The sequence below is a fragment of the Elaeis guineensis genome, chromosome 11, assembly GCF_000442705.2.
Source record: "Elaeis guineensis isolate ETL-2024a chromosome 11, EG11, whole genome shotgun sequence".
NCBI lineage: Eukaryota > Viridiplantae > Streptophyta > Magnoliopsida > Arecales > Arecaceae > Elaeis > Elaeis guineensis.
Genome location: NC_026003.2, coordinates 119,362,956 through 119,377,572, shown reverse-complemented (window position 1 = coordinate 119,377,572; position 14,617 = coordinate 119,362,956). Strand labels below are relative to the sequence as shown.

The 14,617-nt window shown below is 37.9% G+C and overlaps 1 protein-coding gene across 1 annotated transcript; it reads right to left on the bottom strand.

Moving 5' to 3' along the window:
* Positions 1-399: 399 nt before the first annotated feature.
* LOC105053808 (uncharacterized) lies at positions 400-14,086 on the bottom strand. The gene is made up of 8 exons (XM_010935101.3): positions 13,657-14,086; positions 13,449-13,544; positions 12,629-12,739; positions 12,233-12,542; positions 10,598-10,688; positions 1,676-2,012; positions 1,435-1,583; positions 400-1,159 (listed from the first exon to the last, which is right to left on the bottom strand). The coding sequence occupies exons 1-8, from the start codon at positions 13,957-13,959 to the stop codon at positions 652-654; spliced, it is 1,905 nt and encodes a 634-aa protein (XP_010933403.1). The 5' UTR covers positions 13,960-14,086; the 3' UTR covers positions 400-651.
* Positions 14,087-14,617: the final 531 nt, after the last annotated feature.

Here is a 14,617-nt window from a genome sequence, read left to right as displayed (position 1 = left end):
ATTTTTAATAATTTTATTACAATGTTATTTACATATATCAAACATAGTAATCAATATTATTAATAATTTAATAATAATAATCCATCTCAAAAGCAACCCACGATGCCTTCTAAAATTGCCTGATGCATCAAATGCAACCTAAATTCTTTTTTTCATTAGCTTAGAGGGGATTTAAATATCAACCTATTCTTACCTGATTTTGGTGGTTGTATTGGCCCAAACCTCAATCTCCACGCAAGTTTGGATCCAGCCATCCACACGAGTGCTAAGGAACGCTTTCTCCCACTTGGCTTTGCCCCTTCTTTTCATAGAGAGGACAGAAAGAGGGAGAGGACACGGAGGATCAACGAGCAGCAGGGCATCCAAGCAACTGACGCAGCATTCAAATTGGCAGAAGCATCAAAGAAAATTAGCACATGAAAATTTATTTGTAGCCCAGAGGTTATGGTGTAACACCAGTTTAAATTGCCCTATTGGTAACTAACGAGTAATTACCAATTATACAACGATCACATTTCACCAAAATCGCCCAAGGGGTACAAAGAAATATATGAATGAGAGGCAGATTCTCACCTGCTACGCTAAAACAACTATCCGATATAGTGATCAAGGTGTAGCCAAAAAAACTCAATTGAAAAGAACAAAATTAAATCAAGAACCTTCCTCAGCAGCAGCAAGCTTTCTTCTCTGCTGATGCTCTGCAACTTTGTAATCGACCACCTCTCGGAACAAGCCTGGGTTAAGTTCACAGTCTTTACTTCCATAAACAGCAGCTTGGACGCTGGCCATCAGTTTAGCAATTTCTCTACCAGAGAACCCCTCAGTCTTAACTGCTGCTTCCCTGATCACATCATCAGTAATGTTTTTGATCTCTATTTTCTGCTGCTGGCGCCGAAACAAGTTGAACCAACTAGGTTTGCTGTCCCCAGCCTTTGCGATGTATTTGTCCAGATAAAGCTTGAGCAATTTAAACCGTTCCTCTTCCCCAGGTAGAGGGAATTCGAGGACCTCATCTATACGGTCTGCAACAGCAGAGTCAAGGTCGCCAGGCCTGTTGGTGGCAAGGGCAAGCACGATGTCCTTGGATTGGTCCCCTGTGCGGAAAAGGAGAGCATTAAGAGCACTCCGTTGGGCTTCACTCATGTATGTCTTGTTGCGCCTAGAGAAATGAAGGTATGTTACACAGCTCAGTTTATTCTTTTCTGGCATCTACCAGCACATTCATGTAAAGAATAGCATATATAAATTTACTATATAATAATGATATTATTATATGCAGACTGTCACCTAGAAATTTTAGTGGGCAAGGTCACCATGCATGCACCATGACTAATGACAAATGACAACATATTTTAGCTCACAACAGGATATCAATAAGTTTTTTGATCTAGCAATATTTTGATCATGCAATGTTCAAATATGTAGATCACTTACTCGCACAAAAATGCATCTGCTTCATCGATGAACAGAAGCAAACCCCTGTTAGATTTCTTGGCCCAATCAAATAATTGATGTATCTTGGTCACAGCCTGTGAGCCCAATGGTGCAACATCTCCACCAGTCATCAGTGCATAATCTAGACCCTAGCAATCGTCAGAACAATCAGTCAGAGCACAGTAACTAATGTTTTGCTTGCTTTCATAATTAATAATTACAGCATTGGATGGTCACTTACAGATTTACGAGATAATTCTCTAGCAGCCATAGTTTTTCCCGTACCAGGAGGGCCATAGAAGAGCATGTTACGAAATGGGGCCTGATGGGCTTTCGTATTAGCAGTTGCACTGGCAAGCTGCTCGATTCTTTTTTGAAGGGAAGGGTTCAGAATAACATCACCAAAAGCATTTCCATTTTTTCCTGGATTGTTTCCTTTAATCATTTTGTGTGATGCTGAGCTCATGGCACGAGAGAAAAAACCAGACCAAGGATACTTCCCCCTGGATGATTCTCTGATCAGAGATGGTTGGCCCAAAATCCGATCAACATATCCCCAAACCACTCTAGCACCTTCTCTGGTGAGGAAAAAGACATGAAAGGCATCAATCAGATAATTTTCTGCAAATATAAAGGCACCTACAAGAAGTTTTAAAAAAAATAAAAATAAAAGCCTAATCATTATAAGACTATTGAGACATGCTGCCAGTTTGTGTAACAGGGTTGAGGTTACAGTCTAACCAAAATGTTTTTGAGATCTAACCTTGTGATTGTATGTTTCATTCTGAATGAAAAGGTAGGTCATTCTACCATCTGGATACATCTGTTTTTTTTTGTTTTAATAATCAGAGGTACGTAATCATAACCAAGGGTATATAATAACATTAAACATTAGATAAATGGGTGCTGGCTCAGCTTCAGAATTTAAAGACTAGCCCTGATTACAGATGCTTTAAGGTTTCAAACTTCCCCCTTCATCTATCACCACCAACTAAACAAAAAGTCAATTATTACACTCAATGTAGACAGACGAACAGAAGGCTGTCAATTTTTAAGACTAGTTTGGTTTCTACCTCCACACAGACAAACAACTCCTTAAAACCTACATAGTACACCCATTACACTAGATTTACTATTACTTCATATGAATACTTTATGAGTACTATGCATAATGAAGAGAAAAATGAGGATGGCTGACTCACCTTCAGCATCAGCCCTTGTGATTCTTCAAATTCTCACTGAATCTAACTATATGCAGTAAACAACCAAGGCAAATCTAGAACTCATTCTTTCTTACTGATACACATGGTATCTAGATAATACATCAAGACAACAATACATAACACAAATGTCAAATGTTTTTCCGAGTTGAATTGTCAGCAGGCAGATGATATACCATTTTATAAGCCTTATGCCCAGTATCAGCGTCAGCTTTAAAACCCTTCTCACCTAATTCCGATCAGGGACATAGATACAACCATGGGATCTTCAAGTCACGCAGGGAAACTTCGATATTGTAATTAAAATTAGTGTCATAATGCATGATTGGACTGAAAGATGCACATATACCAACAGAAAGACCTAATTATTTTTTCCCCTTTTAATCCTTTTGGATGTGTACAGAATCTTCTTTCACCCAACAATGCAATCCATACCATACATTCATTTTTGCCAGCACTAGCATATTCGGCAGCACTAAGCTAAGCTAAACCTTCTGGATAATTGGCAAAGTGAAGCATATAAAAAGGTGTCAAAAAATAGAGGAAGGTCAGTATAAAGGCAATATCATGTCTCAAGATGCTATTACTATCTTGAATTTACTGGCCATAAAATGAACTCAAAAATATAACTGCAAAGTAAATATAAATGTCTGCTGACACTCCAGTAATGACAATATAAGTACACGATAAACAAGACCAATAAGCTGGAACAGATCTGCACATAATGGATGAGCAATTCACCAACTAATCTTCCATTTAATCTTCCGCAGACAATAGATTTGTTCATGGCGGTATGATATTTTTAAACATAATGCAAAAAAAGAAAAAACTACAAAATATAAAAGGATAATAGTGTATGGATCGACATCTAATAACTTCAGCTTAAGCAGAACTAACTAGCCTGATTGGATTTGATTGGTTTGGCTCTGTTAACTGGTTCTTCCTTCCAAAATTCACTAGATCTTTTCTCACCTCTTCCATCCAAATTTAATTATGGCTCCTCTTTCACCAAAAACAATCTTCAACACCCTAAGCATTTCTCTGTTTAGTGTCATCTTCAGTTTTCACTAGTTATGATAAAACACACAAAAACAGCCTCGTGTATGATCTCTCTTTTCTTTTTTTCTTTTTTCCAGTACATCATGTGTAGCCGGTTCATGCACATGTATCCAACATAACCTGCCTAATTGCATTTTCTAGAACTTTCACCAAGACATCAGCATCGACAAATCTAAGAAGTGCATATCCATCTTATCAACCTTTTTTGATACAACTAATGTCATCCAAGCATATACCATGGTCGTCTTAATTTCATAAACCAACCTACCATCCATAAGATGACCTATGGTTGACTAATGCTGTTGCCCTATTGCAACCTTATGCTCATGTCACGCCATGAGTAGCTCACATGTCTTGCTGCTTATTCAAATATGATCTAATGACAGCATAATATCTCTTATGGAAGCCTTCTTCTAAGCAACATGAAAAGTTAGGCTGCTTATCATATAGCTTCCAAAGGTTCACAAAAATTATAGGCTGCATGGGATAGGTCAGCAACCCAGTTGGAGTTGAAACAACACTGAATTGACAAAGCCCTTTAAGTTTAACTTCTACAGTAATCAGCCAATCTGTCTTCACAAAATGCAGTCCAAAACCAATGTTTGACCTAAAATAGTTAGGCTTATTGAAATATATTGGATTTGAACGTGGACCGTGACACAGGTCCATTGCCAGTGTTAACTTGATCCTCAGGTCCATACAGCAAAAAAGGTGTATCAGAATAAGTATCTTATCTAAATTTTACAAAATATAAACTTTTAATGTTCAAATTGATAGAAATGTAAAGGATAAAGATGCTAAAATTCTAATTCATACCTACACACATTGAAAAAATAGCCATGTACAAGAATGTAATGAAAGAGGATCTTTTAAAAACATTAGAAAATATATGTTTTAACATTTTTCCTATTGAAAAGTATCTTTACACTTAAGAGGGGCTAAATACTAATTACTCAGCTTTGGCTGAGTCTCTGTCAAAAATTTGATTTCTATGTCCATGACCATGTAACTTAAATATTGTATAGAATATTTTTTGCCCACAAAATTAAAGGTTGGCTCAATCCTAGGATTGTACTTGATGGATCAGTCCTACAGAGAAGATGAACTTGAACCAAAAACATGGCTGCCATTAAAAATCCATGAGAAAGTGCAGTTCATATCCCTTAAAATCATTATTATTCTTGGTAAGTACCTTTTGAGGGTATGCTTCCCGCTGAAGAAGGAAATCAGTTCTTTTAATCTTTGTTGCCATAGTATTTGCCAATACCCTCTAGCATCATAATTAAACATGATAATGCCCATAGATGAGTAATATCCATTGACAAACAAACACATTCTGGTAATTGCATAAACACTCCCAGTACCATTAAAATGATTTTTTAAATTGTTATATTTATGACCAAGTCTAGAGGCTCAACACCTTTAAACTTCTTGTTCTTCTTGAAATTAGGTAACAATGGCTATAAGAAGACATCACAGAACCACCAAGAGATACTCAATGCATGGAAATCAAACTCAAGCAGGATAAGAACTACATTTAAAATACAAGAGGGTTACATGAATAAAAAATGTCATGAAAAATAAATATCATCATATTTATATACCAGGTTGTGGCATTTACCGTCCACCATCATATAGCATTTATTTAGTGTTTCTTGCTCATTATGAAGTCCATGTAGTGCACAAGATGATTTCTTGAGGAAAAAGATCTACCAACAATAGAGTAGAAAAGCAACAATAAATAACTCTCAAAGAACAAAGGAGCATAAAACTAGAAGTTTTATTCAATTCGAGATACTTTTTATAATAGTTAGGCATCCTTGTTTATACTTGTAGGATCCCTTGAACCTTCCTATAAATATGTCCACATAGTTACTCGCAAATAAGAAAAAAATAAGAATATTACCTATATTATGCTTCTTGATAAGATCTATGACCCGTCTTGACCATCGATTGATTGGATAATATCTCTGACTCATCTTGATATGGATTGATTGAATAATATTTCTAACTCATCTTAATGCCATTTGATTAAATAAGATCCTTGATTGATCTTAACATCGCTTGATTGGATAAGATCTCCAAGTAATTAGTAGCAATCTTCTAGAACTGACTTAGGCTCAAACCCACAGTCCAACCCTTTTGTTCCTCTGACCAGTCTTTGACATGTATTAGTTTAAGTACATATTGACCAAGTTATTGAAATGTGAATGATTCCCCTAGGTTAGAGAAAACTCACCTTCAAGTTGAAAGCCTTGTATTTCTCCAAAGAAGCAGAAAGAGCACCATCAACTCGACTTACTAACATCCAAGAATATTTGGTGGCTTGCTTGTTCTTCCAAACAAGTATTGAATATAGGATATGATCCATGTTGATGGATAGTTCTTTAAGCATCAGTTCAATTGGATCTTTTGGTGCAATTGCTGGAACTTGAGCTGAAGCCGGCTCCTCATCCTCATCTCCATATAAGTCCAGCATGATGAACCAAGATGTAGACACACTCAGCTGCCAACATATTCTACTCTATGCGCTCTCTACCAAGGTTGTGGGTTTTGACCTACTAAAAAACTTGTAGAAGGAAGATGCAGATTTTGGAGCTATCTCGGTTTCCTTCAAGCATGGAGGTACTCCTAACTTCCCTTTTACCAATGGTTTTCTCTACTTTGAAACTTAAGTTTGCATCCTAAATTATTCCATGAGAAAGAAGATCATCCAAGAACTACAACTCTGGAGGACTTGGAGATCATTTTGGACATGACATAACCATGGCCATGGGAAAAAAGGAAAAAGGTATCATTGGCCCTAATTGCAGTGTGATGCGATCCAATCTGTGATCAGATGTCAAATCTGCCAAACAACTCAAGATTGTGTGCAAAACACGTGTCGCCATAACCGTTTATATATTCATGCAATTTCATAGGTCGAAGTGCGCATAGACTTCATTCTTAGCTTGCCTAGAACATGAAGCGGGTTTAACTCTATATTTGTAGTAGTGGATAGATTTAGCAAGATGGCTCACTTCATCCCCTGGCAGAAGATGATGGATGCTCGATGCGTGGCAGATTTACACTTCATAAAGGTAGTTCAATTGTAGAAGTTCCCAAGACTACGGCTTCAAAATGTGACATTAGATTTATGAGTCACTATTACAGGATGTTGTGGTGAAATTGGGGGCAACATTGCAATTTAGCAGTGCTTACCATCCTCAAATGGATGGCCAAACCAAGATGGTCAATAGAAGCCCTGGGAATTTACTCAGATGCCTTGAACGAGACAGGCTGACAATTTGGGACTTGACTCTTCCTCAAACCAAGTTTGCTTACGATAGCTCGCATAACTACTTTAATAGCTAGAATCTAAGATCATGTATGCACGAGACACCAAACAGCATGTTCAATTTGGTGCCAGCACCAAATACCAAGTCAGTCAACTATGATGCAAAAGACTTGGTGGATCAATATCAAAAACATCCATGACAAAGTTTGGAAGCAGCTAAAGGAATCTAACAGCAAGCATAAAAAAGTTGTTGGTGCATAACACTGGCACAAAGTTTTCAAAGAGTGTAGCCTTATGATGGCCTGCCTTCAGAGGGAAAAATTTCCTATTGAAACCTACAACAAGCTAAAATAACGAACAATTGGCCCTTGCAAAATTTTATGGAAGGTCAATGACAACACCTAATCACATGGGGCTTCCTAAGGAATATGATATCTCTGCTACTTTTAGTGCTGCAGATCTTTTTGACTTCCATGGAGATGAGAACAATAAGATGGCTCCAGCTCAACTGCCAGCAATTACACCAAAAGATCTACTTGAATAGATACTTAAAGATACACTGGACCACATCCTATGTTCAAAACTTGGTTAGGTGGAAGACAAACCAACCATTGAAGATTCTTGGATGTCATAAGCTGATTTGATGAAGCTCTTCCTAGCTTTGTTGGAGAAATGACGGACCTTCAACTCTAGGGTGAGTTCAGTCCAATCCATGAGGAAGCATACACATGTCATGGACTTGGCTGACATGTACTTAAAGTCTTAAACCAATCTATATCAAAACGTGACCAAAGTAACAAAAAGGTTCAACATCAAATTTGAAACCTAAGTCAGTTTTGAAAAGATGCTACATATTAGGAAATAATTCTTAAGATCTTATTTAATCAAGCAACATCAAGATGAGTCATCGATCGTATCCATTCAAATGATATCAACACGAATCAAATATCTTATCTAATCAACCAACATCAAGATAAGTCAAAAATCTTACCAAGTATATTATAGGGAATATTCTCACTTTTTCCTTGTTCACAAGAAAAAAATGTGGGTAATTCAAGGGATCCTACAATTATAAATAAGGATGCCTAGCCATTGTAAGGAGCATCTTGAATTGAATAAAATTTCTGGTTGCATTCTCCATTGTTCTGTAAAAGTTCTCTATTGTTATTTCTTCTTCATCCTATCTTGCTCCTCCATTATTGGGTTAATCAAGGAAAAACATCACTGTGTGCCCTATTTTAGTATCAGAGCATGCGTTGTAGCATATGCATTAGTGGATCCCTTTATTGCCATTTGATCTCATCGTATCTTCTTTTCTACATGCAGTGCCTTGCGATAGGCATCATTCACGTGCTCCATAATGTGATTAGAGATCTCATCATAGATTGGAAACCCCTAAAACATTGAGATAATGGACTACATGAGTTTCTTCATCTTCATGCTGGCATGCCAAAGCGTAGAGTTTGAAAAACTTCTCCATGTAGTTGATGATGCTTCTTTCACCTTAAGCTTCATAAAAGATTGAAAAAGTGAATGAGAGTGATCTAACCAAAGTGACTTGTTGATGCTTTGCCAACTTTGGTCAATCAATGATCTTCCAATGCTTAATCAAGATGTTGGATATTTTCTCACCATATAGATGCATAACCTTATAACTTCAAGGCCACGATCTTCACCTTCTAGTTGTTTGGGACACCCATAGCTTCAAAGAACATCTCGATGGTGGTGGTTCAATCAAGGAAGTCATTTGGATTGAGCCTCCCCATAAAACTCAGGAAGCTTGGCTTTAATGCTAAAGAGCCTTTTACAATCCTGCGAGACTCTCTCATCAAGCGGGGGAAGATGAACCGACCTTGATTTAGAGTGCGATTGTAGAAAGGGTTGATGCCCCAGAAGATGCATCCAATGTCACATAATCCTCCTGATACGATCCTCTAAGACTGTGATCATGGCCAACCGCATGATCACGCACCACATAATTATGCTATCTATTCTCGCAACTGATGGATCTCCAGTTTTCTTGGATCGATCTCCAGCTAGGCCATTACAATTTACAAGTGCTTTGTTTAGTGAACCATTTATTCAAATATCAATGTAAAACATCATAGACAAATCATCCCCGCTTGGATACAAAAAATAGTGCACGTGATGATCTTTCTCCTTGAGAAAAAGGGTCTACCCACCAATGGAGTAGCAAGATATAAGAACCAACCATCAAGAACTCTTATAGAACAATGGAGAATAGAATTAGAAAATTTATTCAATTCAAGATGCTCTTTATAATAGCTAGGCACCCCTATTTATGGTTGTGGAGCTCCTTGAACCTTCTCACAAGTATATTCACATTTGTTTCTCACAAATAAGCAAAAGACAAGATCCATAACTCATCTTGATGTCAGTTGATTGGATAAGATCTCTGACTCACCTTAACATTAGTTGATTAAATAAGATCTCTAGTATTATTTCCTAATATATAATAGCCTTCTATAACTGACTTGAACTCAATGTCAAATCTATTTGTTCCTTTGGTCAACCTTTGATATACATTGGTTCAAGTACATATTAGTTAAGTACATGACATGTGTATCCCCATGTATACAAAAACCTTCATCTATCATTTCAAACTTTGAACTTCCCATTCGCATTCCAAATTGTTATAGATTAAAGATCATATTCTAATTTAGCTTCAATGCTTGAAAGTTGTGCCTTTGATAGCAAAAGGTTAAAGCAAGGTCTGCAATACCAGTGCATACCACCCCATACTAGACATTACCATACCATACCGATATTGAACCAATACTTAGTACCAAGAGCATACCAAGTGTTTGTATTGTGAACCAACCCCTATATCAGGTGTATCGACATTGTACCAACATGGTATTGATATAGGTTCCAGTACCACGGTTGTGAACCTTGCCATGAAGGGTTGCTCCCTAGTTGCATGAGCATAAACCAAAGAGCCAATGAGGCTCTTTCTATACCCAATTACCAGCCCTAAGATTTCAAAGTATCTCTAGCACAAAATTACATGGCATTAATCCCACATAATTGGGATAAGACTAGTTAACTAAGATAAAGGTCAATGACTCCATAGCTACAATACTTTCTTGATTAAATCTTTATTAAAGCCTTCTTTATTCTGCTATCTAAGTTAATCATTCACATTCATGATGGCTATGCTTATTGTATATCTTAAGCTATTCTTGGCCTTTTAGTATGGAGTACAACTATTTTATCTTCTCTACACGTAAGACATTTAATATGATGTTAAGTCGGTATTGTTAGATTTTTAATCTCTTAACTTTTATTAAATTAATCACATGGGATGAAGCAGTATGGAAAGACTTAATATCACTACATCTTTTAGAAAGCCTGGCCCTAAACACAGTGGGATGGAGAAAAAAATTCATGCAGCTGATCTTAACTGGTTTAGAATCAAGGCTTAGCTGAGCTGAGGTAACTTCTACTAAACTGGAGCATACAAGCACCAAGTCCGATACAGATATTGAATACTGACTTTATAAACACCAAAATGCATTTAATGCATTCAGATGCAAGAATAAGGGCAACAAATGGAGAACCTTCCAAATTTATGTCAGTGCCATACCTTGTAGTGTAAATCCCTGCAGCAAGTGCTGTTACACCACCAACAGCTACGACCAACTTGTTTTGATCAGTGAGTATTGCTCGCAAACCACCTATGAAAAAATAAGAAAAGAAAAGAAGAAGAAGAAGAAGAAACCATGAATAAACCATTACTGAATTTGAAAGCTCAGAGTTGGTCAGAATCCCAATAATCTAGAAAGCATGATTTTTATGCACATAAACAGAAGCTTGAGATTGAAATAGTTATTCAAAAATGTATAAATACTAACCCAACGGGCAACAGAATAGCCCACTTATATATGACTTGAACATGTAAAAGTTGACGATGCATGATTCTAATCAACTCGGGAGAGGAAATATTAAGCAGGGAAGAGAAAAAAAAACACTAGCTTCCCAAGAATCGATGCTGAATGTTAATCTGCTACTACTATTGACTAAATAAAGGCTGTTGCATACATAGATGTGGCAAGAAATGAAATAGGATCATTTTGGGAAACCACCATGTACAGTTCAGTATAGCTTAATATTACTAGTCATTCTTGGGCAGCTTCACTTATCTTGTATAAACAATATATGAAAGCCGGTCAATCAGCAACTCATTGAATTCAAGAATCATCTTAGCTATCCTCATTTAGTGCTCAAGCAACAACATGCTACATTATTAAACAGAGAGAAACGAGTGTGCAACATGTTACAGTCAAATATTTAATGAAAAAACAGAAGAAATTGTCTTTCATAACCCAGGAAATCCTTTGGCAATTATTTGCATGAAATGAAAAACTAAATCAATTTTGTGCCAGTATTTGCAGTGTCAATCATATGCTTGAGTCGTTGTAGGAGATACACCAAAGGCAGCTTGAGTCCAGCAGGAATTCAATTCAGCCTGGGTTCTGGGGCCTGATCCAGGCCCAAAGCCCCTCTTACCTCGTCCCAGCACGATCCAACAGATCTCAGGCAGGCTGGGGTCAGTTATTAGCTACTTACAGCCATTGAATATGCTTTTTATATGCACGACAACACAACACTTCAATAATCCATGATCCATGACTCCAAAAATGGTACTCAGGAAGAGTTATGGCAGTCATTGAATAGCTACTTACAGCATAGAAAACTATTGAAGTTTGCTTTGATGCTCATTTTAATCAAGCTCAAACAATAACATGTCGACGATGTTAATCTTGCCATGCTCCTCCTTTAGCATACTATATATTAATTAAAAACCATCAGTTACACAAAGTTTCCATCTGACATGATGATTTGGACTTTGTAGTCCAGCACGATAGACATATTTCCATAAAATACATGGGAGAATAAGCATGTATGTCAATATGCAAGTCACTGTTTAAGTTTTAGTTGTTGTCAATCATAAGAGTATAACCATGCCATCGAGCGACACCCATATTTGTCTCATACATCGCAACAAAAAATCTATGGCTCTTCACTAATTCAATTAACAAAAACTGACAGCTTAGCGGCATGCATGCAAATCTTAATCATGAATTACCACTGTGTCTAAATTTAGAAATGAATTAGTGTAACCAATCAAATATAAACTCGTTATGACAGGCACAAAGACCTGGAACATTTTTTTATAGTAAAAAATTAGCATTGAATAAATGTGTTACTAGGTTAGCACCTCCTATATGTTCAAATGTTGTGTTAATTGCTGATACCCATTTCTCCCTCTCTGCATTGGCTCGCTCAACCAGCATCCTCCTATTTACCTCTTCAGCCAATTTGGCTTCATGTGCTCTTCCTTCTGCTTCTGCTAAAGCCTTAACTCTGATTGTTTCACGTTCTATCTCTGCTTTCTCCTTCTCTGTCTGTCTTCGCTGGGCTTGAATATCTTCCTCAGTAGCACGTCGTATTTGTTCCAACTTGATGGAGGATTCCTCTTGCATTTTCACAAGTTCTTGATTTCTTGCTCGTTGACTTTCATGCTCTGCCTGCAAATAACAATGAGAAGCTAACGAACTTATGCAAGAAAAGGGAAAAAAGAAACTACCTATAGTCGAAATGATATGAGGCATACCTGCATCCTTTTTCTGGCCAATTCATCCTCATAGCGAGCCATTTGTGCCTTCGTTTGTGCCTGATGTTGAGTTAGTTTTTTCTGCTCTTCATAGATCACACGCTGCCTGTCCTGCAAGACAGTATAATATCAGATTTAGCCACTCAATAACCCACATCATCCCAAATTTTAATCTAATACATTCCAATTTGAGCGTCAAAGAAAAGGAATAGCCGGGTTGGAGTGAGTACATGCATGTGCGGAACTCTCTCCTTCTCTCTTGGGGTGGTGTGAGCATGCACATGAGTGCACCATGGGGAAGGGGAGGGGGTTGGGTTTTACTGGATCCCAGAACCACCAATGTTATAAACAGTTATAACTGGATAAAGAATGACAATTGCAATTGGTCTAACAAATATTAACTGAGATTTATATTTATAATTCAAATGACATCATTGAGAGGGGAATAGGTGACTGAAAACAAAGAATTTAGAACCTAATTGCCATCATTGTTGTTTTTGTATTTTGTTTCTCTGCAAATTAGTGCAATGCCGCATTCAGATTGATGCCAAAGACAGCATTTTTCCACAAAACTTCTGCTGTTCCTTGTTTTTATTTTCATTCTTTTTTGAGAGAAATAAAATTTTTACTCCAAAAGCTTTAAAGATTTTACAAACAATTTCAAAAAATAAAAGGGTATGATGCTCAGTCTAGTTCATTTTTCTTCTTGAGTTTTTTGAAAACAAAAACAGAAAAGAAAAGCAATACGAAACGGGCCTTTAGAAATTTATAATTGGGAAAGAAAAATAAAAAGAAAAACATTGATACGACTAAATCTTACCGTCTCGTGCTGAGCTTTCATTGCGTCAAACTCCGCCTTCTTTGCAGCTAACTCCGCCTTCCTTGTTTCCTCTTGGTGCTTTAATAGGTCAAATACCTAACCCCCACCGACAAGGGGGCACAAAAAATTTAAAAAAACAAAGGCCAATTTGAGATCTCCTGCTCTACACAACCAACAAAAAGGCAGCAGATCAGTACCAGGATTGAACCTTTTTCGCCTGAGACGACTTCTCGATCTCCCGGATGGCCTTTGCTCCCCTCTCCAGCGCTTCGGGATCAAACCCCGTCGCCGTGGTACGAGGATTGTCATTCCGAACCCTAGTTTCCTCCTTCGGCGCGACCTCGGGCAGAGGGGGGCCTGTCCCGGGAATCGCCTGCGGCGGAGGCGCCACCGGAGTGGAGGAGGAGGATGAGCCGGGAAAGTGGAAGAAGCCGTCGGCGTAGACGTGCTCCGCCGCCAGCGCCAACGAGGCCAGGGCTCCGGCCGCCGCTACTACCCGAGCACTAGTCATTATTCTTCCGACGTAGCGAGGCGGCAAGAAGAGAATTCGAAGGAAGGCTTTGGAGAAGAAAAACCCTAAGTTGGAGGGTTTTGTTGGAGGGGATGCTAGGAATTAGAAGGGCGAGGGGTTTGGAGGAAAGGCTGTAGGGTTTAAGGGATGGGAGTTGTTGCATAATAGCCGTTGATCTTAATCACGTGTGGCGGCTGTCTGTTCGACGTGTCTTGCCGCCTAAGAACGAGCGATGGGCTAGGCTTTCACTTGGCTGCTATAGCTGGACCTAACCCGACCCAAAATTCTCGGGCTCAGATGCAGAGAAAAGTCCATTAGCCATTGGGTCGGGTAAGGGCTGGAAAAGATGTCGGATCAGAAAATGCTGGCTTTTATTGTGCGTCTGAGAAATCCTTTGTGCACCACCTTCAATGGAGAAAAAGTATACCACTTCTCTCGATTGGGCGACGTAGCATAATCAATAAAGAGATAGAAAATTTATGCAGCCCAATAAGCCAAAAAAAAATTATTTATTCATTGCTTCATCATTCCTAACAAATCGATTGTCTCTCCTTTCAACTCTAACACATATTTTTTCAATTCTGAATTTTCTCTTTTATACTTTTAATGATTGTAAAAAAATCTTTTTATCTTAGCTTTCAAATCCTGCGCTTCATCT